Source organism: Xiphophorus couchianus, chromosome 17 (assembly GCF_001444195.1).
Source record: "Xiphophorus couchianus chromosome 17, X_couchianus-1.0, whole genome shotgun sequence".
Lineage (NCBI taxonomy): Eukaryota > Metazoa > Chordata > Actinopteri > Cyprinodontiformes > Poeciliidae > Xiphophorus > Xiphophorus couchianus.
Genome location: NC_040244.1, coordinates 15938353 through 15964127, shown reverse-complemented (window position 1 = coordinate 15964127; position 25775 = coordinate 15938353). Strand labels below are relative to the sequence as shown.

Sequence of the window (25775 nt, the reverse complement as noted above, 5' to 3'; positions counted from 1 at the left end):
AGTCTGGTCCGCATTGCCGGCAGTAAGTCGGGCTCGTTTCCGGTGAGAGTTGGACTCCGCCAGGGCTGCCCTTTGTCACCGATTCTGTTCATCACTTTCATGGACAGAATTTCTAGGCGCAGCCAAGGTGTTGAGGGGATCCGATTTGGTGGCCTTAGGATCTCATCTCTGCTTTTCGCAGACGATGTGGTCCTTTTGGCTTCATCAGATCGTGATCTGCAGCTCTCGCTGGATCGGTTCGCAGCCGAGTGTGAAGCGGCCGGGATGGGGATCAGTGCCTCCAAATCCGAGGCCATGGTCTTGAGCCGGAAAAGGGTAGAGTGCCTTCTCCGGGTCAGGGGGGGTGTCCTGCCCCAAGTGGAGGAGTTTAAGTATCTCGGGATCTTGTTCACGAATGGGGGAAGAAGGGAGCGGGAGATCGACAGGCGGATTGGCGCAGCGTCTGCTGTCAAGCGGGCGCTGTACCGGTCCGTCGTGGTGAAGAGAGAGCTGAGCCAAAAAGCGAAGCTCTCGATTTACCGGTCGATCTACGTTCCCACCCTCATCTATGGTCATGAGCTTTGGGTCATGACCGAAAGAACGAGATCGCGGATACAAGCGGCCGAAATGGGTTTTCTCCGTAGGGTGGCTGGGCTCTCCCTTAGAGATAGGGTGAGAAGCTCAGTCATCCGGGAGGGACTCAGAGTAGAGCCGCTGCTCCTTCACATCGAGAGGAGCCAGTTGAGGTGGCTTGGGCATCTGGTCAGGATGCCTCCTGGACGCCTCCCTGGTGAGGTGTTCCGGGCACGTCCCACCGGGAGGAGGCCCCGGGGAAGACCCAGGACACGCTGGAGGGACTATGTCTCTCGGCTGGCCTGGGAACGCCTCGGGATTCCCCCGGAGGAGCTGGAAGAAGTGGCTGGGGAGAGGGAAGTCTGGGCCTCCCTTCTGAAGCTGCTACCCCCGCGACCCGACCTCGGATAAGCGGAAGAAGATGGATGGATGGATGGATGGATGGATGGATGGAAAAAATATTGATATTTCCACTTTATGCATGATTATCAATAATTTTTAGATATGCTGTTTAAAAATCCCATCTAGGAACAAGTGCTGTGAATTACAAACATCCTCCTCCCCTGCACCTTCTACAAATCAGACAAAATTCATGTCAAGTGTTTGTGCTGTTTCTCATATCATTTTAAATATATTAAGAAATGTTTCCAGAGGTCATAAAAGGTCAACCAGACCCCCCACCCTCACCCCTCCATCCGTCTTCAAATCAGACAAAATTGGTGCCAATCAACTCGACTCCGTTTGTGAAGCAAAAACTTTTGTTTATGCTGCTTTGACTTTGAAGATATTAATTAAAGTTTAAAGGTCAACCAGCCCCTCCACTTTTACTAAATCAAAATTCCTGATTTTATCCAATTCATTGTAGCTTAAGTTACAACGTTTCGACTGAATTACTCAGAGGCTCTGGATGGTTTTTTTTAGGGAACTCCATGAAATTTGACGCTTCCTGACAATGCTGCTGTGACGTCAGTGTTTGTGCTGCTCTGTGGACGGTTGCCCCTTCCTCTCTTCTCGTTTTTCCCAGACGCACGCAAAATGCATCTGTATGTACAGCAAAATGCATCTGTACAGCAAAATGCATTTATAAAGAGACACAAACAACAACAACAACAAAAAAACTGGAATCTGGAATGAATCAGCAGAAAATCAAAAATGCAGGAGCTGCTGCTGCTGCTGCTGCTGTTGCTGCTGTTGCTGCTGCTGCTGTTGCTGCTGCTGCTGCTGTTGCTGCTGCTGCTGCTGCTGCTGCTGCTGCTGCTGCTGTTGCTGCTGCTGCTGCAGCTGCTGCTGCTGCTGCTGCTGCTGCTGCTGCTGCTGTTGCTGCTGCTGCTGCAGCACCGGGTAAAAACTGGAATCACTCTTTGAAGCTGTCATTCAGTCTCCCTTCATTCATTCCCTTCTTCGTGTTTGTGATGCTTTGGTCTAATTAGACTGCGGTCATCATGTTACATGGGCCGTAAGAATCCAGAAGAAAAAAAGGACACAGTTTAAAACTTTGGGAGTTGCAGTCGGTTACATCAGTGATGCCTGGGCTCAGTTATCACATATTTACATCTAATGCAAATAGAAAAGGATTCCGCAATCATTTCATTTTCCCGCCGGGTTGTAGCTTTGTTGCTTTTTCATGAATCATCCAAGGATTCACATGGCTCTCATGTTCAGGTCAGTCTGCCGTTTCCTGTCACATCATAAGATCTGTGTCGGCATCTAAATGCACTCGGTGCATTTACACTGTCCTGATGCACCGAAACATGCTCTACATGTAGTTATCATTTAACAATAAACCTTTGAATTATCTTCAGAACTCTTGAATTTGCAGGCAGAGATTTAAAGAGGTGCATCAAAAGCAAATGAGGTGGATTAGCAGAGGTGGGATCATCCAGGACGTTTCTACTGAGCTGCTAGCGTTTCATAGCAGTCTTCAGTCAGAAGCTTACTCAGATTTGTTGAGACTGACTGCTACTGGAGATCCTTCCCATCCATAGCAACTTTGAAGATACTTGCATGGTTTGAGTTCTTCACTTAGTCTTGAGAATAAATAAAGTATTTTTGAACAATTATTCCCCCACAGCCTAATGCTGTCACCACCATGCTTCACCATGGAGTGGAGATAAAATAAGAAATTTCATATATACTGTATATATATTTCAGTGAATAAAATACAACCGTTAAGCAAGTATTAAACATGTTTTTATTAAGCCCACATTTCTGTATCCAAATAAATATTTTACTGCTCTGATGTCCTATTTTAATGTAAAATATCATTTTTCCATCAGCTGTAAATAAAATATGACAGAATCTAGTCAGAGCTTATGAAATGATAGATGCTGCTAAAAACATGCAGCCACATTGTTTAAATCAAAGGATATTCATGTGATAAAGTGGCCTAGTCAAAGTACAGATCTTAATTCAGCTCAGTGTCTCCAGCAAAGAAGCATGAAACATAAAAAGATCTCTGTGATTTATGTATATATATATATATATATATACATACAGTATATATACAGTATATATACAGTATATATAAAACATTGTTTTTTGTTTGACTTTCATAAATCTCGTCTTGGTCAATCACATAGAATCCCGATAAAACACAAAGCACGTTCATACAGAAGCGTGTTTGATTTCTGCTTTAAATTTCTTAATTAATCCATCAGCCAATCAGCTGCGAGAACCGACTGCAGTAATGAATCCAGTACACTCGTCACGTTCCCAGCATCCCTTGTAGAGAGAGAGAGAGAGAGAGAGAGAGAGAGAGAGTGTGTGTGTGTGTCGGCGTGCGCGGGCGTGTGTGTGTGTGTGTGTGTGTGAGAGAGAGAGAGAGAGAGATAGAGGAAGGGGTTTGGCTGACAAGCTGAGGAGGACCACGGATCGGAGAGCAGAAGAAGAAGCAGTAGCATCATCAGCATCATCCGAGGAAGAAGAAGAAGAAGAAGCAGTAGCATCATCAGCATCATCCGAGGAAGAAGAAGAAGAAGAAGAGGAAGGGTCATCATCCAACACTTGTTCATCTTCACCAGCAGCTCAGGTAAATTGCGCGTTTTTGCGCAGTTAATTCGCGCACCGCCTCTTTGTTCGCAGCCTTTGTGTTTTATCGCTTCCTGTCGCGAGGTTTGCCGTTTGGAAAGAGAAGCGTGCTTTACTGGAACCAGCCTTCTGCTTGGCCGGGACGCGTTCAGGGTCTCTGGGTTCTGCTCAGCCTGTCTGAGGCGGAGAGTGCGGGGATTCCCTCCGCCGTGGCCCCGCAGCCCACAGTCCCGCACACTCCCCTCCGGTGGGAGCGCAGGGAAGGGGAGGAGGGGGCATGGATCCATTTCACCACCGTGACCCGGTGAGCTGCTGCTGCTGCTGCTGCTGCTGCTGCTGCTGCTGCTGCTGCCTCATCCAGCTCAGAAAGTCACTTCTAATCCTCCTAACGTCGCTTTTCTTTTCATTGGAGGAATATCTGACTCTTCGAGCTGCAGTGGATTCCCCTTGGTGCCGAGATGCGGCAGCTTAAAGGAATAATTCCGATTTTTATTGTCAGAGCCAAAAATGTCAGTTTGTAATATTGTTTTGCCTTTTGCATATTTAGATATTTTCTTAGCAATAAAGTTTTATTATAGCATGTGTTTTTTGTAGAAAAGCGCCTCCTAAAGGTCGTAACTGAAAATATATGAAAAATGCTGTTTCACTTAGTCCAGAAAGAAACTTGAATGTTGTGGTTAACTGAACTCTACACAGTTTCTGACCGTTAAATGCGGGATGCTGTTCAAGATTAAAGAATTATTCTGCAATGTCTGCTTGAAGAAAAGTAAAGTTCGTCGTTCATCAGACTTTGTGTGGACTAGTAAGTACTTCTTTAATGCGCAAGAGCACATCGGTGGACAGAAACGCGTCAGCTAAGAGCTAAGCTAACAAACGTCAACAAAGAAAGAAGAAGCTGGTTGAACAATATAGTGGCTTTACAAATAAGCAGCCACTGCATTTATCGTATTTTCTTCATAACTGGGTTTTTGTTGGGCGTTTGTGCGCAGTCAGCGTCTTACTCGAAGTGAATATCTTTCATATCGTTTCTCTTTGATTTTACAGAAGTTTTGACGTTTATAGCTAATCAGAGTAGCTCAATAAATGCAGAAGTTAAATATTGTCATATTTTTTGTCTGTCATTTCTAAATGTTGTTAACAGCCTTCAGTGTTGATGCTGTTACTGGACTGTTTGGGTTTTTATTTATGTGTATTTTGATTTATTTTTGTTTCTTCAGCTCTTGTCTGTCCTCTGCAATTAGTTCCAGCTGTTCCTCGTTACCTTGGTTACCTCTGTGTGTATCTGTTCTCACCTGGATTCTCGTCTATCCTGCTCTGCCCCTTCCACCTGTCCCCACTTCCCTTTTGTTTGGACTGTCTTCATCAAATCATCCTGTTGCACTTTGGATTCTCCTTAAAATCACCAAATAATAATAATAATAATAATAAGTGAGTGAAGGACTGTAAACTGGCTGCTTTCAGTTTCACTGAGTTGCTAATTGGATGAAGTCAGAGGAAGTAAAGAGATGAAAAATGCTACTTAAAATATATTTTAAAATTTTTGTACTGACTCTTGATCATTTTTAAGTCTCAGATAAACAGCCAATTAGACTTGCTATCTGGTTCACATTTAAAATGAGTTTAAAGTGATATTTCATATTTTACTTGAATCCGGGGTTCTATTAAGAGTGCAGAGCAGTCAGTATCTTTGGGGTAAAACCTCTTTGAGGATTTTGTACTATATTTTTCATATTCTATAAGGGTTTTCTGGATTTGGTTGACAATCCTCTCATGTTGCTGATGCACCTGTTCCTAGGACATCTTTTCCTTCCACTCATCTTTCTATGACGATGCTTTTTCTGAGTCACTGAATTTAGGATTTTCATAATCTATAAACCATAATCATCCAAAAGACAAGGAACAAGTTTATATGGCATGTACATTTCACTTTATAAAATAAGAAAAATCCTGAATCTTTTGATATTGAAATTTTATTTATTTAGATCTGTTTCTATATATATGTTTTCAGCTGCCTTAGAACTTTTTAAAAAAAAAAAAAAAAAACTTATTTTCAGTTTGACTCGTTTCAATTTGGACGTGTTTGCTTAATCTATGTAAATGTAACTCTATGGTGCCAAAAAAACGTCGATTTCCAGCCTGTTCTGCAGAGTTTCGCTGCAGCCACACACTGAATTCAGTCTGGGTGCTCAGGTCTAACATTTGCTGATAATGATGTCATACTCCCAAAGTCACTCATGAAATATTAATGGGGCCATCAGGAGGCTGAGGTATGTTCTGCCCATAACCAGTTATCTACACTTGAGCCAGCAGATGCTCCCCAGCAGGACGGGGCGCGGTGTGTGTGTGTGTGTGTGTGTGTGCGCGTGTGTGTGTGTGTGTGCTAATGATTACAGGCTTCTGGCTTCAGGAGGAGTTTATGAAATTAAACCAACCCTTTTTGTCCAAATTTAATCCCAAAAAGTGACCAACCAGCCAGGATAAGTTGGGATACTACAATTTAAGAGTGGATAGTATGCACTACAGATTTAATCACCATATACTGTAGCACTATATTGGCCCCTTCTGTAAAAATGCTGGACACCCTGCTGCTCCCCCCTCCAAGAAAATCAACTTTTGAGCCTAAATTCATAGGCTTACAGTGCTGTTTTATGAAGATATAAATGTAAAACCCATTAAATAAATATATAATACTTTAAATATATATACATATAAATCATGAATGTGGTTTTTTTTTAGCCGTGCTCGCCTACAATTTGTCTCGGCCTCGTCTGTCCACTCCATGGACATTCTCTGCCGATGCCACTGATTGGTGGCAACACAAAAACACCGTTTCTGAAAAACGTTCCCATTTCAAACCGGCTTCTTCAGGACGCCCGTTACATCACCGAGCTGCACGCAGCAGCTGATGTTCATTGACGCTCTCGTGGGACAAACGGTGAAGAAAGCAGTAAAAATAACATCTGTGATAAAACGGTCAGTTAGTTTAAATTTAATTCTATCAAGACAACAACAAATCTAAGTTCCTAGAATTTCTTTGCAATAAATTATAGATGATGCACTAAATGCCCACCTCTACTACAAATGCATATTTGTTTGGAAATTGACATTATGTGGTTCGTTAAGTAGCTAATTTTGAAAGTTGCTTTTTAAAGCCAGAATTTTCCTCTATGACGTCCCAGAATCATCGGCTTAAACTCAACTCCCTAAAAAACCTGCAATTAAGCTTCTCCAGCAGATCTTCCACTAATCTAGTAGAGAATTCCTTTTTTAAAAAAAAAATTATTCTAACTCTGATTAAAAGCCCTCACTTTTAATCAGAGGCTTTTTTTGTTTTGGTTCCTAATGAAGCTTTCCTATGACTACAGCAGTCCTCTGCCTGCAGGCAGGGAGAAAGAAGTGTATGTGTGTTTTTTTGTTTGTTTTTTTACTGTGTGTGTGTGTGTGTTTGAACTAATGTGGCGTCTGCTGTGTGAAGTGCTGGGAGGTCACTGTGTGGGGACTCGGCTGTGACACCTCGCCTCGCCGGCCTGCCGGTGCTGCAGGAGACGCTCTGTCGTGTCGCAGAGCTTGTTCTGGCTCTGCAGTCGATGATGGTTCACAGTTGAGCGGCGTCTTTCTCATCACTGCCGGCTGCTGCTCTCGCTTTGAACGGAGCACGCATTTACAACAAAACAAAAAAACATGAGCTGAAAAGGTTTTTTATTCCTATTAACTAGTTTTGTTTTTCTTGTTTTGTTGAAAATGTCAGTGAAGCCAAAATAGCTGCACACCATGCCTCTGTTTTAGTGCACTACTAACACCCTGCGTCTAATAGAGTCCTCCCAAGCGAGTGTTTTACAAGTTTTCCACGGCTCATTAAAAGAAACAGCAGGCTTCCACAGAGCCCCCTGCAGCAACCAGACACCAGTGAACGAAGGCACGGAGGAGGAAGTGGAGGAAGTTGACCATTTATGCTGCGTCATTCACTGTGGACATATTTGGATCACAAGTGTGTGATTTAGGATGTTTTCCTACCTGATAATCAGATGGACTCGGTTTGATTGGTGAAAGCTGCAACATTTGTTCCATTTTCAGTTGATGCGGTTCACATTCACATTGCAGTGTGTCAAATGAACCATTTGAAAAACGGTTCATTGGTGGCTCCAGTGGTGGCCCTGCAACAAGAACTACTGAAGGAAATGACACAAAAACCTCTGAAGACCCGGAGTTCAACTTCCTTCTTTATGAAATGGAAACAAAAATGGAGTGGCATCAGATTTTAGTGGTTGTAGGATTTCTTTAACGTCTTTGGTAAAAGACGACAAGACATTTCCCCAGCGCTAGACATGCACATTTGTATTGGCTGTAATTACCCAGAATGCCCTGTACTATAATCTTTTTCACTGAATTTTCGGTCTGCTTAGCACTCACATTTCAGTCGAACCGAAACCAGAATTTGATTACGCATTCACGCCTTCCCAAACAAATTGGACTTCCCAGGCAAACGAACCAGAGTTCAATTAAAGCAAACTGAACAGGGCTGGTGTGAATGCACCCTTTATATTTGCTGTTGAGAAAATATAAAACTAAAATAAAAAATACCAAAATTTCAACCCCAAATCCCGGAGGATTTGAAAGGCGGCATCATGGAGGCAGACGCTGCCAAAGAGTGGCAAGAGGAACAGGAAGGTGAAACCGTCTCTTCCATTGGTCATAATGGATCATATCCTCAACACAAACGTCTCTCTGTCCAGGCAAGGAGTGGCAAAAGCAAATAAGGTTGATCAGCAGAGTTTGCCAAAAAACAATGATGTCACCTAGAATATGCTAATGTGGAATATCATCTCAGCTACCTGGCTATGGATCTGTTAGCATGTCATGAAACCATCATATAACAGTATGATGTTCCTCACCTGAATCTCAGCAGTGAAGTTTAAGGGGTTTCTTACAGATACAAATCACCATACAGCATCTCAAAAAGCCAAAACCCTTTGCCTTGAGGACTTTCCCAGGTCAACATATTCACATTCATAAGATTTATGCCAGTCTGTCGTAGAGTTATGAGGTATTACTGTTTCAGGGTCTCGTTCTGCTCCAGCTTTCATCGTTTTTTGTTTTTTTTTACTCCCAACTGTCTCAAATAGTTTCATAGAGTAGGACTCGTGTAGCCAGATCATGATGTTCTGGCTACGTGAGTCCAAATGTTCAGCAACAATCTACAAAAATTGGATGGTTGAAGAGGGAACATCATAAACCCCAATTCATTGGCGTTTCATTGGACAAAGGCTGAAATGAATAAAAATGAATATCACAGTCATACCTGTCATGAGTATGCAGATTTAGAAAACAGCCATAATCCCTCATTAAGATAGCTGTCAAAACAATGATTACATAAGAGGAGTAGAGGCGGTGTGCAGATGTTTCAGTCAACACACGACCGACTTGCCCTAAATACTGGCAATGTAGCACAGCAAAATAAAACCTTGAATATTCCTGGTCCTGTCATTACAATCTGTTTCCTTTAGTAATCAATCAATGTTCAATGAAAATATAGGCCAGCAGATTCTTTTAGATCAAATGTTGGGCAGCATCTCCTAGTTTTCTTGTCTCCGTTTTCTTTTTCTGTGCAATATCAGTAGTTGTGTGATTAAAGCAGAGAAACGATGATGAGTCATGTTGTTGACGTCACCGTGGTGACATGAGGTCAGTGTCTTACTCTGAGGTCCGACTGGCCTTGATTTCCAAGTAAAAATCTAGGAAGACCTGGGCTGCCAAGTGACTGCAGAAGCACTCTGTCGGTCTGAAGTTTACCTTTACGGTCAGAATCTCTTTATTTGAAAAATACGGCAAAATATGAGGCACTTTGTGACAAAAACCCCAAACTGTTTAAAGGCAAAGTAACACCGTAAAATTCTGAATTCGAATAAAAGTAGAAGTTCACTCTTATTATCTTGATATTTAACAAATACAAAGAATTTCGGTAACATAAGTTAACCTAAAATAGTAAAAGTCTGATTTTAATGTCAGACGGGAAGGAAAAAGGTTCCAGTGTCTCTTTACACGGTGGCGGTATCTGCTCTCTAAATGTAATTGCGGTGATTACAGAAGCTCTAAATCGAAGAAGATCTTTCTGTAAAACTCCAAAATAGAAACTGTCGTGATAATCCATCTGGCAGCGGGCCCCACACATTTATTAATAATCTCCCATAATGCCCAGGGGCAGGCTCCTACCACCTCCTCTTCTTTTTGGATCAGGCTCTGCTGTCTTCCCACTTCTCCTCAGTTTCCTCTGCCTGTTTCTGACCCGCCGTCCTGCCGCCGATCCTTCGCTCCGACCGGCTCCGTCAGCTCAGAATGTCAGGAAAAGTCAAAAGTATCTATCATGTTAGAGCTATATTTACCCCGCTGCTATAATCTAGCACTTCATGTTCCACTAGCATGTCACAGTGTAATAACAGAAAGCGAAACTCCGCCACAGGAACAGTCCATGTTGGAGGATGTCATGGACATTGTGCTGCTTTTGCCGGCTAATCAACGACTGTCAGGCTTCGATGTGCAAATTCACAGAGCAGCCATTGGGGTTATGTGCTACTTTTAACGGATTCACAGGCAGGATGTGAAGAACAAAAAAAAAATAAATTATACAAAGCGTGGGTGGGTGGTTCTGTTTTGTAAATGTGGCTGGTCACAACAAAGCATGAACAAGTCTACTTGGAACATTTTGAATTATTTACACATTTTAAAAACGTCAAACACATGGAAATCACAAACAGACCTTGGCGGTTACGATAAGCTGCGAAACGTAATGGTGTTCTAAAAACAATAAAAGTTCTGCAGCTCACACCAAGAAACTGAAAACTATTCCTGTAGACATAAATTCCAATTTGAGAAAGACTGGCTTAGATCAGAGCATAATGGTGTGACTAAAGTTCTCCAGCAAAAGTTGAGACCTAAATCCAATAGAGAGTTTACCTGTCCTCTTTCCACCGTTCATTCTCTGCTGACAAAGGCTGCTAAAGCTTCTGCTTGCTACAAGGTTAGCTGTAATGCAGCAAGGCCTCCTGTGGCTTCCTCCCACTGTGAATATTCAGCAGCGCGAGCCGAGAGGCAAAGACGAAGCGGCTTTAACAGCTTCCAGCTCCGGCAGAAAGCAGCTTATGGGGTGTTAAGGAAGAGGAGAAAGTGCCAGTGGAGGAATGATAGTGATTTTCTATCACTCTGATGGCGACACTGACAGTCCCTGTGATTGTAATTGTGGCTTTCAGCTGTTCTGTTTGTTTTCCTGCAGTTTCCTCTAAATTGACTCAAGTTATAAGCTTTATGACGGATCAGCCAAAATGGGAAGACGATGTCGCTCTCTGTGACGGGAACCAATTGTTCAACCCAACTGCTGTTATGTTGAACGTTAACGCATCCGACAATGTGCGTCGGATAAAGTTTGAGCATTTAGGTGACAATCTGAATAGAAAAGTTTTGAATTGTTCAGAGGCTTGTTGATTGGCTGCAGTGGCAGTCTGGATAATTCTCATTATACTCAGGGCTCAGTTGTAAGCTGTCAGCATTGAACTGGGTGTCAAGCTCCTTCATATCAGTACAAAGCGTCACTCACACACATTTGTCATCTTGAGTTATGTTGCAATTCTCCACACTTCACAACTCAGGCATTTAGTCTCCTTATTGATGACTTGCTTTTAATGCTTGCAATTTATCTCTCATCCCACCATCCAATCATCTCACACTGGGGATTGAAGAGATTTTTTTTTCCAAATGCTTTTGTCAATCTTAAGATCTCTGGCCTTACAAGTTTTAAAAGCAGGACATGATAACTACATAAATACAAATGTAGTTTTCAATTGTTCAAACCTTGACCTCATGTGAAAAGGTAACCCCCCTCCACCAAAACCCAGTACCTGGCTTTGTCTCTCCTGGTGATAACAGCTACCATTAAGCATTTGCGTCAACGACCATCTATGCCGCTGTGGAGGAATTTAAACAAAATTGTTTAATTGATTAGAGGATTTGCTGGTGTGTTTTGCATTATTATCCAGCTGTATAAAACAAGTTTGTTTGAGCTTCAAGTGACAAACTGATGGTCAGACATTTTCCTTCTGGATTGAATACCAGGCCAGCTGGAGAGCTGATGTGTTTCCATCAACAGTTTGAAGTATTCATTAAAAATGTTTTGGCTTTTCCATACTTACGTAGCGAACGCTCCCATCCACTAGTGGGTTTGTGCCTTACCAGACGCACCAAACCTCTGGCTTGAAGAGCAGGATTTTCTCTATTTTTCAGAGATATGTGATCCATGCTAGTTAGCAACCTCTACTTCCTGTTTATTAGAACCATAAGGATGGTCAGCATTTGACGAAATTATGCTCTGCGTAGACTGATTGATTCACTCCAAACCAGCAGAAGGCGACACACCTAATTCGAATGTTCGTTTTTGGGGCATTTAAAAATGTGCTCAAAATAAAAACAAAGTGTGGATTTACTTTGGAACGGTCTTGCTTTGCTGTGACTCGGCCAGGATGGCTCGCCATCAGAATGAAAACGATTCAAATTTTTGTGATGCTGGGCAGATCTTCATGAAACAAAGATATGGTGGAGAAACCTGAAAGATTCTCTTCCTCCAATCATCAGAAGACATGGCGTTAGGAGGCGGCCATCTTGTCCACTACATCCATCCCTGAAGGGAAGGTGTGCTCCAACCTTTTACCCAGAGAGTTCTCTGTCTCCAGTCTGCAGACAATGAGATTAGATTCACTCTTATCAAACAATTACTGGTGGTGATTAACTTGTCATGATGATTTAACACTTGACCTCCATTATCTCGTCCTGCTTCTGCTGCTCTCCAACTTCCTCCTCCGTCTTTAACCACAAAACACAGAGGAGACGCCACATCTTTTAAAACAGCAGCTCAGTTTTAATCAGGTGTAAAGGTTCCCTCTTCCCCTCTGTTAGCAAGCCTGCGTCCCTGTAGTTCTCACTAATCTGCTCCAGATTCTCCTCTGCATCACAGATGTTATGTAACTACATCTTTCCATACGAACTCTACGCTCTATAAAGAACGTCGCTGTGGATCTCACCCGGCTCCGCGCTATCACTCTTGTGTCACTGAATTATTTGGCAGCGCGTTCACACAGATGAGCAGATTCCACGTCATGTCGAATTGTTGAAGCTAGGACCGAAGAGCCGGAATGCTCTGAGGGCAGTCAGATGGTGAGAGGCGGGACGCCTTCACTAACTGGAGCTGGACCTTCAGGAGAAACCGTCTTCACAGACACAGTGTGCTGCAGAGCCGAGCACGGACAAAGGAAACTGGTCAAAAAGCCAAAACTTAATAATTCTGATGTAGCTTTAGCATATTTACCACTGGTCTGAAATTGTTTTCTCTAGCAATTACATAAATTTGTATACTTTACCAAACTTCTCCTTTAAACAAAAAAATATAGTTTTAATGAGATTAAGAAAACACATTATCACAATATTTATATCTCTTTAAAACCAAAATATCTTTTTTAAATGAGTAAAGATGTAATATTAAAAAGGCTAACGTTTTGGGATTTTTAGACATCACCTAGAGTAGTGGTTCCCAAAGTGTGGGCTGCGCCCCCTAGAGGGGGGCGCAGGAAGTGGTATGGATGAATGAAAAAAACCAATTACACAAAAGTGTTTCACTGTAAAGATGGTTTGTAGTTTGTTTTGTTGCAACCTGAAGTGTTGCAAACTTCAGTGGAGTTTAAAAACAAAATATGTGTATAGGTTTATGTCTTGTTGAACGATGTGTGCCCAGTTGATTTTTTATTTTTTCAACTGGGCACAGTTGGAAAAATAAAAAACTGTACCACCAGGCGGTACAGTTTCATTGTACCGCCTGGTGGCGCAATGAAACCCTATGGATTTTATGGTAATTCATAGGGGGACTATAAAATCTTTGGGAACCACTGATCTAGAGGAAAGGGAGTGTGAGACCCTGTGATTTTTCAACAAGTCCTGACTGTAAAAATAAACTTCCAACAGACAAGTTTCTTGTTTAGAAAACGAGAGTTTCCCATTTTTACATGTTTTGCAAATCGTAGTGACGCTAAGGTTTTCTCGTTTTAACTTAATCGGTCTGACGAGATTTAGGTCCTAAATTTATTTCCAAGCACTGGCAGTTAATAGCCGTCTATTTTGATAGTTCAAACACCAACTATGCCCTCATCACCATCTTAGCGCCACAGCTGAAGCTAACATTTACCGTCTAGCTCATCTCTGTCCAGCCAATCACTGCCAAGGAAAATAAATGGGGCTCTCTCCTCTATTGGCTGCTTTGCCAGCACCAGCCAATACCTTACGAAGTAGTATTAAGGTTAGCTAGTCTATTTTAGCTACCTGAACTGCATTTTCTTTTGAATACTTTAAATATACTCTATAAAAACAATCACCAGATTTTAAAATGGAGTCATTTTTATAGAGAAATTAGCGACCTCAGTATTTTTTAATAAAAGTGATTTTTTAAACAGAGCCGCTGTGTGTGTGTGTGGGTGTGGGTGGGTGTGTGTGTGTGTGTGTGTGTGTGTGTGTGTCCTGTAGGATTTCTGTTCCTCCCCTCACCTCCTCTGGCCTGACCGACCCACCAGCCTGTCGTCATGAACTACCTTCGCCGGCGCCTGTCTGACAGCAGCTTCGTGGCCAACCTGCCCAACGGCTACATGATGGATCTGCAGAGGCCAGCCCCGCCCGGATCATCCATTTCATCTCCCGCCTCTCCAGCCACCGAGAGGCGTCAGCCCCCGAGCCTCCCGAGCCAGACCCCAGGCTCGGGTTCGGGTTTGGGTTCAGGTTCGGGCTTGGGTTCAGGCCCGAACCCGCCCCCGGCAGCGGGTTCGGGGAGCTTCCTCAGCTCCTTCTCCAGCGTGGTGAAGAGTGCCCAGATGGCCCAGAACGTCGCCGCCGCTGCACACGCCAAGTCAGCTGGAGCTGCGGCAACTGAGGCGGCTTCTGCTGGAGGCGGTCAGCCGGCCAAGCCTGCGGTACGCAAACCCAAGATCCTGCTGGTGGTTGATGATCAGCACACCGACTGGTGAGTGCAACACTAGAAGCTCTTAGTTTTTGTAACTTTAGGAGTTTTTGTTGTTGTTGTTGTTGTTGTTCAAGGGTACATACAGGGCCGGTCCAAGCGTTTTTGGGGCCCTAAGCAGATTTTTATTTGGGCCCCATTGTACCAACACCAGATGCTTTATAATTCCTAATCCACTCTGTGTGAAGCATATCTACTATAATTAGCATCATTTGTAATTAGCCTACATCATACCAGTGGTGTTATGACTATTGATTTTAACCTTACAGGACTAGCAAACCAAAAAAAAGGGGGGGAGGGGTGGATTTTGAAATACAAAGTAGTATTTAAGTGTGCCTTATTATAACTATTTGATCGTAACATCAGCAGATAAACACTAAATTTACTTTTCCCCAACAACAGTTTCCCCCAACAGTGGTGGCAGCCAATTTCAGGACCAGATGAACTATTATTTGTGTAGCAACTATTAAAATAATATAGAAATGTTTTTTCCATATAGAATTACATTTAGCTTGTATTATTAAAAATTATTTGAAATGTATATATGTTTTTATCATGACGGGTTGGTGCGCTTGGGGGCTCTAACCATCTGCTTAACTCACATATACCTTGGGCCAGCCCTGCGTAGATATTACATAGTTTTATCATTTTTCAGGCAGATGACTGTAGAGAAATATTTCCCCATACCATAATACTGCCTCCACCCAAAAAAATGGAACTCATGGGTGCAGCCTAGAAATGTATTTATTGGGAAACAAGCCAATTTTCCAATGTTAAAAAGATAAAAATTGCCTGAACTACAAACTGTTCATATATTCTAATAATAAAAGTCGTTTTTAGTTCTGTGCGAAAGCAACAGAGCGTCAGGTTATTTTGGATAGGTTGGGACGTCCTTGGGCTCGTTAGACATGCCAGAGCTCTCTGTGCCAAAATGGAAATTGTCATGGTAACCAGAGGAGATAACTTAGCTGCTTAGGTGACAGAAAAATGAATGAGGTTAAACGAGAAAGAATTGGCTCATCTTTCAGTGGAGCCACACACAAACACACACACACACACACACCCCTGTGTGTTAGAAGCTGCTGATGGATTCCCAGAGCTCAGGTCAGCTGCTGCTTTATCTTCCCTGTCTAACTAAATCAATAGAGCTCTCATGCATTTCATGGATTGTTATTGTGTCGTCTAATGTTTTCAGAGAGATTGACTTCTGCGAGCTTGTTATGAGCCATTTCTAGCCTTTTGAAATTTATCTCCAGCACTAGCAGAGGGGTGATTGTGTGTAGACCGCGAGGAAAACAGGCACAGGGTTGGAAATTGATCTCTAAATTAAAGCGTCTCGCTGACAGCTGTAATGAAGCGTTCCGGATTTCCTCAGGTCTTTTCTTGAGGAGCTCGGTGGCGTGTTTTGTGTGAGCCAGCGGGCTGATATGCCCCTACACACCCCGGTGTTAGAAGAAATGAGCCGTTAGGGGATCACTGTCACTCGCAGGCCTCCAGCCTGGCTCAGCCTCTCTGGGCAAAGCCGCCGCCGCCGCCACCGCCGCCGCCGCCGCCGCCGCGCTCCTTCAGGAACAGCAGGAGTTTGGATCACATGCAGCAATGCAGAAACCTCCAGAAGGGTTTTTATCCTTTTGTGAGTCCAGAACGGAAGAAGCTTAGTTTAACTCAAAAAAACGTTATTTATTTATCCCAAAGGGAAATTAAATGTTGTCACCTAATCCATTGTGGATGGAGGTGCTGTGAGCACGAAGGGGCTCCAGTAGCAGTCCGTCTTGCAATGAATCTGAAGGAGCCTCTGACTGAAGACTGCTGCATGGCTGTCATGACATGCTAACAGCTCAATATCTGGGCAGCACAGATGATTTTCCACAGTAGCAGATCCTGGATGACATCATCAGTTAGCAAGCTCTGCCAATCGTCTGCTTTTGCCGCTCCTCTTTAAATCTGTCTGGCCGTTTGGTTTGAAAGCCAGAGATGGACGAGATGGTTTGAACTTCCTCTGATTCCATGAAGCCTCCTTTTCAACTCCTCTGGGATTTTGGGGTCGTAGGTCAGCTATCATTTCAGCTTTTGAGATGCTAACTAGCTGCTCCCAGCTGTCGAAGCAATACCTTGTTGCCACAGTTTCATATTTTAAAAGCAAAAATGTAGGAGCAAAAATCTTCGGACAGCATCTAAAACCAGAGTTTTAAAACCTAACCGTCCACACATGGAACACTTGAACCAAAAACACAATAAACCAAAGTCTATTAAAATGAACGAATCAGAACTAACGTAGCAGAAATCAACAGAAGATAGTAGCTCAAAACAAACATTTTTGTACCAATACATCTGGTTCACTATAGTAACAAATGAATATGATTATTTGCCTTTACTTTAATAGCCACTTTTGCTGCAGGAAACAGGTCTGACTCTTCTGGGAAGGTTTTTCACAAGATTTAGGAGAGTATTTATGGAAATCTTTGACCATTTGTCTGTCGTGCATTTTATAGGTCAGACAGTAGTGCTGGATGTGAAGGTCTGGATTACAGTCACTGATCTAATTCACCCCAAAGTTGTTAAATCAGGTTGAGATCAGGGCAATCAGTTTGTTCCACACTCAAACTACTCTCTTTTATGTCTCTATGGACTTTGCTTTGTGTACAGTTCTGTCAGAAGTGAAAGGAGCAATATCCAATTTAAGTTATTTTTGACATGGACAATAAAAGTCTCAGTGAACACTCACTGAATCCATATTTTGTATTGCAAATTTTGAAAAAGAGCTCAGATTTAAATGGGTCCAAAGCCCCCCAAAAAGACTTATGTTGCCATTTACTGCTAAGAAATGATTTTTTAAAATTGTTCAATACAATAATTGCAAACTATGATATATTCAAATATTGAGAATGCTACAAAAGCAGCTTTAGAATATAAGAACATAGATATCTATTTCTTCCTTTATGCAAGGACTTTCAGTATATTTGATTGCAAAGCTTATTTATTTCTTTATTTATTGAACAGATTAATCTTAAAGAGAGAATGGAAGTAGTTTTACAAATCACCATTACTGATGAATGAAATAGAAACTGTACAGTGGTTACTTGACATGATTCCGTGTGTTCCATTTTTAGCCACATGGTGGCAGTGCAGTTTAGTAAAAGGTTCACAGAGAAATTCTTCTCAGGGAAGAGCTTCTGCCAGCAGGTGGCGCCACTACGACAGTCTTTAAATCCATATTAAATTTCACCTGCTGCGAACTGTCCCTGTACATTTTCTTGTCCTGCTGAATGTCTCTTTCTGAATGCATTTTCTTTGTAAAAAGTACATAAATTTCATGTTATGTTAATTTATATATTACTAGGCAGTTGCTGGAGAGTTCAATAGAGCTAAATACACTTTCTTGGGAGAAAAGGTAAAAAGCTACAGGTGGGAAAACACACAGTATTGTGGGTTTTCTTTGCTCTGTGCAGCCTGAGAAAATATTCAATACTTCATAATTGTGGCTTTTTGTTAATTACTTTGCACAGTTCTATTCATATTCAGGATCATTATTTCTTACTTCCTACATGACACTACACAGAAATAATGTTGGCCCATTAAAGGTCCTATGGTTGGTTGTTGATTCCAACATTGTTGTGGCTGTAGAGTATGGTCACTTTTAAAACAGTGAAAAAAAATTCTACCACTTTGTGGTTGCAACAAGCACTAGTTTTCCATATTGTGATAAATGTGTTTGAAGTTTTCACGTCATCTTCGAGGTTTCCGATTTGGAAGACACAGGTAGAGGAAGAAATAGGTTCTGAACAGCTGCTGCTCAGTTCCGAGATTCAAGCAAAGTGCTGAAAAAAAAAAGAGGCAGATTTCTGGCTGCTTTTTTGGCAGCGCTGGTGGAACATGGTGTTTTTCGTGCGCCACTAAACTACTTGCTTTTCAGCAACTGCCATGGATCTAAAATATTGGGAGCATGCCAACGAGATGCGACTTTCCTGCGACAATCCTGCTTGATTCTCATCTCCCTTTAGTTCTTTGGGCTTTCTTCCATTGAGATAGATTTCTCCAGATGAATTTGAACCAGGCCAATCAGCAAACCGAAGATTTGTAGGGTGTAGTTTGGAAATGACAACAGAGAAAGTGAACAAGACCATTGAATCTGTGTTGGCCACGTTTCCAAATATCGAATAATTAAAGTTGGATCAAGAAGAATGTTTAAGACATTTAATTTCTGGCAAAGATGTCGAGGCCCTGCTCCCCATGAAATTGTTTACAGCACAAGCAATTTCCAGTAAGCTTCATCGAGCTGGTGCTTTACATACGTTACGACAAAACGTTAGCAGTTGGATGAAATCAGATCCAGTCGTCTCAAGCTTCAACAGAGTCCACGCCTTCAGCAAGCAGTCGCTTCTCAGCCACAGGGCCAGACCCTCTGAACGAAGCAACGCGTAGAACAAGGACTGGCTTTTGCCAGGCTACTTGTGAATACCTCTACAGCCAAATCAAATGTCCGTGTCACAGTCCCTTCCTGTAATACCGCCATAAGTTATTCACCGATCTTTCGAGGTTCTGTAAAAAGTCCTGACTATGTGGGCATTTTGTCCAGGCGTCCTCCGCTCCCGGAGGCTGAATTTCCTCCTGGTCATTCCAGCCGAGAGTCTGGGGTCTCTGGGGAAACCCTGCTCTGTCCTGACAGCCTTGGCTTCCAGCAATGACTGATGCACAATAGCAGTACAGAGCACTCAGAGCATCACTGCAACCACCAACAATTCCTCCTTTGCTCTCTCCATGTCTCCCTCTCTCCTTCTCTTTAAGGCCGGCATGCAGGCCGATTGGCCAAGTATCTGTCAGTCTGTTTGCACTGTGTTCAGAATTATGCGAGCACCTGATGGACTGAATTAAGCCAGGACTGAATTAAGCGAGCACGCTTAATTCAGTCCTGCTCTGGCAGTGTTTACTTCGTCTGTATGTGCGGCAGAACGGTATGAGAACCTCTGCTTACCCAGGGTTATATGAAGAGGGGATTTAAGTTAACGTTATGTCTACAGAAGAAGTAGGGAGGCCACACACTGGCATTAAGAAGCTGAAAATTCTCTCTGGGGATTTGGTAATCTGTGCTGTGCCTCAAGAAGAGGGCAAAAGTTCATGAACTATAGCAGAAGAATTAGCAGGCCGACAGCTCCCACTAGAACCATTTTGAGAAGTGCCTAGAAGGTAAAGACAGTTATGAGGAAGGTTAAGGAAACCTTCAATCCAGTTTCTTTCTGACATTATTTGATTACACAATTTTAGTCAATAAATTAAAAATATTTCTTAAAAAAAAGTCTAGTCAAAGTTTGATTTGGAAAGATGAAAAGGATTAGAAATGTATTAATTGTTACTCCAACACATTTGTTTGCTATAGGTATTCCCATTTGAGATTTGGTTTCTGGAACTGGTTTATCCTTAAATAAAAACAATTGTTAAGAACCAGATTTCTTTTCTCAGACAAAGAGACACCTCAGTTCATCATTAAGGCTGCATTCAAAACAAGCCTTTCTAGTCTGCTGTAGTTGAAATCCAGTTAGTTTGTCTAAAAAGTCCATTTCATTTTGGGGAGTTCTGAATACATAATCGAACGCTCATGTGGACCAAAAAAGCAAACTCTGGTCTTCCCACAAACCTACATTTCTGTTCGGTTGAAGTGAACTCTGGTGCAGTTTGAATGCATATGTGAACGCCAAGCAGACCGAAGACCTCTCCAAAAGCAGAAAGCGGGCTACAGTACAAGGCATTCTGGGTAAATGCAACACTAGCTAGACTCGTAAACATACGAGTCTAGCGCTAGTGCTATAAATAGCTCAAAGACAAAACAGCAAAAAGGCCACTCCATATTTGTCTACATTTTTGGGAAGAAGCAAGTAGCGCTCATTGTCTTCTTCAGACGTTTTTGTGTCATTTCCTTCAGTGGTTCTTAGTGCAGCGCCACCACGGGCGAGGAGGGGAACAAGTATTTCTAATTGTTAGGTTTGTTTGACGCAGTGCAATGAGAAAGAACCACTTCCAGCTGAATATGTAACAAATGGTTGGAACTTTGGTCTCCAATTGAACCAAGTCTACCAGGCCATCAGGTGTGAAAACACCCTACAACTTTACCTTAATCCTAACTTTCTGCAAATATTTGATCCTGAAATTCCATGAAGAATCCTAGAGCAGGTCTGTTTCCAAACATGTTACTCGGAAACATAAAAATGAATCAACCAATCATTTGGATGGTCAGAGGCAGTGAACAGGACTTTCTTAGGTTCAAAACGGTCATTAGTGTCAAGAACAAATTATTTAATTGTAATTGTGACTTTTTACAATGTGTCACGATTACATTTGCATTTGTATTTATTGGATGATCAAAGGTCTACATGGGCAATAATGATGGAAAAAATGTCAGGATAGAGGTAAGAACTTAGAAGTCCCCAGGCCTTTATCAAATAAAAGAGCTATTATTTTCCAACATTTGCCCTATGAGCTTGAAAATGATTCCTTCGTCATAGAAAGGCTTATCGCCTTTGAATTTACTACAAAGGCCACCCAAAGAAAATAAAACCACTGGTTTAATGATTCTTTATGTGAAATTTGAAAGTAGACTCTTAAGACCTTTGTGTAGTACATATCTTGGTGTCTGAAGGAATTATAAAAGACTCCAAAGTTTGGAGATCCTGTGTTGGAACAATAATCGGTGTGTGTGTGTGTGTGTGTGTATGTGTGTTATTATGAACTATTAGCTCATAGTATTTTTTGGGTTGTTGAAATAAGTCATGTATTTTCATCAGCCGTGTAACGCTGATGAAAATATTCATGGAGTATATTTATTTTGGGGCTCGTGGGGTTGTTGTTTTTCTTGGCTGACTACTCTGCCGATGTGAACTGTTCTATTATTCTATTGTTGAGTCACAGAAGGATAGCTCATCTGCGGTTGGTGTTTCCTCCAATATTAGTCCCGGGACTTCCCGAGTCCTCTCCCCTGCACATCTTTGGCTGTACTGCATACAATATACTCGTCCTATTGGGGCTTGGAGGTGAATGGAGGCGCTGTTGGGATCGTTGGACCGCAGACAAACCAGCTAAATCCCATCAACTTATCTGACTAATGAGTTTTCACTGTTAATGTCAGAATCAAGGGTATCAAATCTGGATGTTTGGTCTTTGAGGCTAGTGAAACATAGCAGGTGTAGAGCAGCAGATGGAGATCAGATACAAATGCTGCCATACAATGTCAGCCTCTTAAAGCCCTCTCCTCAGTGCCTCTCCCGTGCTTCGTCTTGAGGATCCAGAGGTTTCCTGACCAATATGAATGCATTAAACTGGATCAGTTCCAGGTGTGCTCCGAGACCCGAAAACCTGAAAGAAGCAGAGAAATCCTGATCAGATACCCAAGCTAATTGAAGATTAGACACAGAGGGTTGTTTCAGGAATTGTAGACTCACTCTGAAATGCCTGAAAATACTACTACAGTTACAAAAATACTGGAACTGTAGAAGTCAAGTGTTCCTGTTTTTTTGTCAAGGGGAAAGCTGTCTCAAAAAAACAAAAAGGTTTTCCAACTCTAAAGCACTGAGCGATGTTTGCTTGGATCCAAAAGGGATGTGTGATAATGAGAGAAAGAAAACCCCCGAAGGAAAACTGACTTTGTCCAAAAGTATGAATCATGCATTTCTCATTAAAGAGCCAACATATTCTCATGTTTAAAATGGAAAGAATTCAGCCTTATGGTGTTTATATTAAGGGTGTGGGTCGGATCGAGATCTGGACATGGGCTAGATGTGTGGATCGGATCATATGAGAAGCCTTTGCTCATTGATCAATCAGAGTGACGGCATGTTTTGCAATACCTGGAACTGCATACCAGCCATTGCTTGTGAGTGAACTTAATGGTCTTGACTCACATTTTTGACAACAAAAGTAGTCCTCAGTGACAGGAAGCATCGACCTCTGAGGATTCACGGCTTCTTAAATTGTGGAAGATGATGCGCTTCAGGATCTACCAGTACAACAGCTGGGAGAGTTTAGGGTCAAGAAGCTCCTTAGTGCATGTGATGAACATGAAAGATCGGCGCTAAAGGAACAGATGTATGATGGTGGACATCAAGAGAACGGACATAAAAAGACGTTTTCAGGTTGAGTCTCTGGGGGAAAAATGTCATAGAATGGGGAAATATGCTGCAGAGCAAAACGATTAAAAAGATAAGACTAGCCTGTCAGAGTACCAAAAGGCCTCTAGCATGCAACCTAGATAATCAGCTCCTCAACTCTTCAGCCTGAAGGCCGAGACAGATTGTCAATTGCCCTGTGCATGCCAAAGGTGAGAGTTCACATCTAAGCCACATGCAATAGTTGGACTTAAAACAAATGAGACAATATATTATCAGACGTGAATTTGAGTATCGGTACCAAAAAAAAAATTAAAAATCACAAGTATGACCCTGAAATTCTGCTTCACTCCTTTATGCCTGAATTTATATCCACTTATGCAATAACATTCAGCGTTCTTTACTGTCAGATATTATATTACTTAGAACATTGAACCTACCATTAGAGTAAATTTGGGTATGATGCTAATGAGATTCTCTAGTGACTTGAGGAATAGAATACAATTTTCACTCCAAATATGTGGATTACTTTATTGCTCAGACAGGACTTTGGAGTTGAGTGAAAATATGTTTGTGTACAACTACTGTTTTTTTCTTTAAATTTATCACTAGTGGTCTAAATACCGCAAAATTCCTTTGCTGCACAATCCTGTGAGCTCATAGCCTCTTTTTTGCAATATAAAATCAGTGTTATAAACTGAATTTCAAGATATTTTTAAAAAGTCACTGGTGTTCATCCTGCAGTGTTTCAAATAGGGCTGTACAGTCAAGGCATCTTTCTGCAAACACAATAAAAATATTGTTTCATGATAAAAAAAATATTGTTGGGGTATATGTACACTCTTAAAAATAGCTCATTTATTCATACATTTATTGCAATCTGAACTAATTTCATTCAGAGTTGCATAATGCAAATACTCGCGCAGAATTGACTATTTCTACAATTATACCTGAATTATGGCAGTCTAGTAGTGTAATAACACGGGTATTGCTTGTTTTCATTCCTTAAATGGTTAGTGCTGCTAAACCGCTTCAAAGACAAAATCAGAAATAACTTTTGGAATTTTGATCACATGTTGCCATTTTAATATATGTAGAAGATTTAACTAATAATTTAGTTATTAATATCACACCATAGGGTAGTAAATCTTATTGATCTTTTTCTGTGGATCCCTGACGTGTGTCCTTTATTGAGATTACAATTACGGACTATTATCGGTCTTAATTTTTCCTCTGATTTATCGTCTGCCAATGAATATGGAGAATCTAATCTGGGCCCATTTTTCTACCCATTTTCTTCCCAGATCAACACCACATGTACATTTTGGCTAGATGGTTCTTAATTTGTTCCCAGAATAGTTCATTGCCTTTGTTTAAACAATTTATTTACAGAACTTTGTAACGTAATATGTTTCTTTGGTTTTTTTTGTGGGGAGAAATAACTAAAACAATGCTGTTTCCATGAACCTATGTTCAGCGCTAACCACCCATGTTTTTAAGTGAATGTTTCAAATTAAAGACTCAGGACTTTTTCAAACTCTTGAGTCACAGTAGTATCTGTTTCTTCTGTTCTGACTCATGTGTTGGGTTTCAATCAGGAAGTTGAAGCTAAAAGCAGGCAGTCATAAAACAGGCTATTGACAAAGCCTTGCTGTTAGCATGTTAGCAAGATTAAAGTAGCTAGAAACAGATTTAATGGCATAGTTTTTGCATAAATTAAGCATGTAGAAAAATGTAGAAAAATAGCACAAAGAATCCTTTTATTCTTCTTGCTCAATCTAAATCCTCCATGTCTGATGGTAAGGGAGATTACGCTGTTACTGGAACAAACAAGCAGGTGCATCACAGACAGGTTTCTGTATACTTTTTACTGGCTTTGATTTCATGCTCTTGACCAGTGTAAGTGACCTGTGTCTGTGGATACCAGAATTGTTTTAGGAAGGCAAAACAAAAAACCTGGGAGTTCTCACCAGTCACTTGAAAACCCCTAAAGGTCGGATTCTAAAACCATGGAAAAAGTGAGTCATTTCTTTTCCTACTTGCCAGGTATTTTGGACGATCTAGTGAAATTTGAGCTCGACTTCAACAAAACAAACACGGATATTTTAAGGTTGTTTTGTGCAGCATGCACTCTGTAGTGCAGGGAGGCAATCTGCAGTTGGGACCAGATACAAACACGATATATGTATTTTTTTCTCGCTGTCTCTAACTAAACAGGAAGGGCTTAGTCTGATTTAATGTTGAAGTAGCTTAAGTGCAACAAAGTCTCAGATCTCAGAAAATTTACAAGCAGAGTTGAAAAGTTGTGTGAGGGCAAAGGGCCCGGGCCCTTCAAATCTGGCTCAGTTACGGCCCGATTCATCCGGAACCTAATGTGGTCTAAGGTTCTAGTTGTTTTCCATTATGACAGAGTGTTGCGCAACAAGCACAAAAATGTCTGCACTTCGTTGTTGCACTATGGTGTCAGTTTTAGTTTTACTTTCCTTTAAGCTCCAAATACACTAAATCTCTGTGGTGACCTCAGACCAACCAGTCTAGCCAATCGGTGATCGGCGGTCTTCTGACGTCCTGTTTTGAGCCCAACTTGGCAAAATTCCAGCCAACTGTTGAGAAACTTGTGAAAAGAAAACTGAAGTTCTGAAAGTCATTGGATTTGAACTGCAATTCCACCAAGTTCTAAGAAAATGAATGTAAATGTTTGGCATTTAAGTTTTAGAAACTCTCTACAGTGAAACCCTGTCATTAGTAACGACCTAAAGCAGGCAAGGCGTGCTAATGTCAAACAGTGAGAGAAGAAATAGAGCTTTTTTTGTGCCGTGTTTGGTAATGATGTGTGTGTGCGTGTCATGCTTCACGCGTTGGGCGTCCTGCTCTTCGCTGTTTAATCAAACCCTTTTCTGTTGTTCTTCCTTGCAGGGCCAAGTATTTTCGGGGAAAGAAGCTGAACGGAGAATATGAGATTCGAGTTGAGCAGGTAGAGTACATTTCATATGAACTCTTTTGATTGCTCTTAATTAGTATTTAGCCAGGCTGTTGGGCCTGCAGGCAACATGCTCTTTTCA

General features: G+C 41.7%; 1 protein-coding gene across 1 annotated transcript in view; it reads left to right on the top strand.

Annotated features, from left to right (window-relative positions):
• Window positions 1–3381: 3381 nt before the first annotated feature.
• The window catches only part of syn3 (synapsin III), a 104250-nt gene continuing 81856 nt past the window's right edge, over window positions 3382–25775 (top strand). The window contains exons 1-3 of the mRNA XM_028044083.1: window positions 3382–3580; window positions 14134–14623; window positions 25630–25687. Coding sequence (XP_027899884.1) covers window positions 14190–14623; window positions 25630–25687 — 492 coding nt within the window. The 5' untranslated portion in view covers window positions 3382–3580; window positions 14134–14189. The remainder of the gene's footprint in view (window positions 3581–14133; window positions 14624–25629; window positions 25688–25775) is intronic.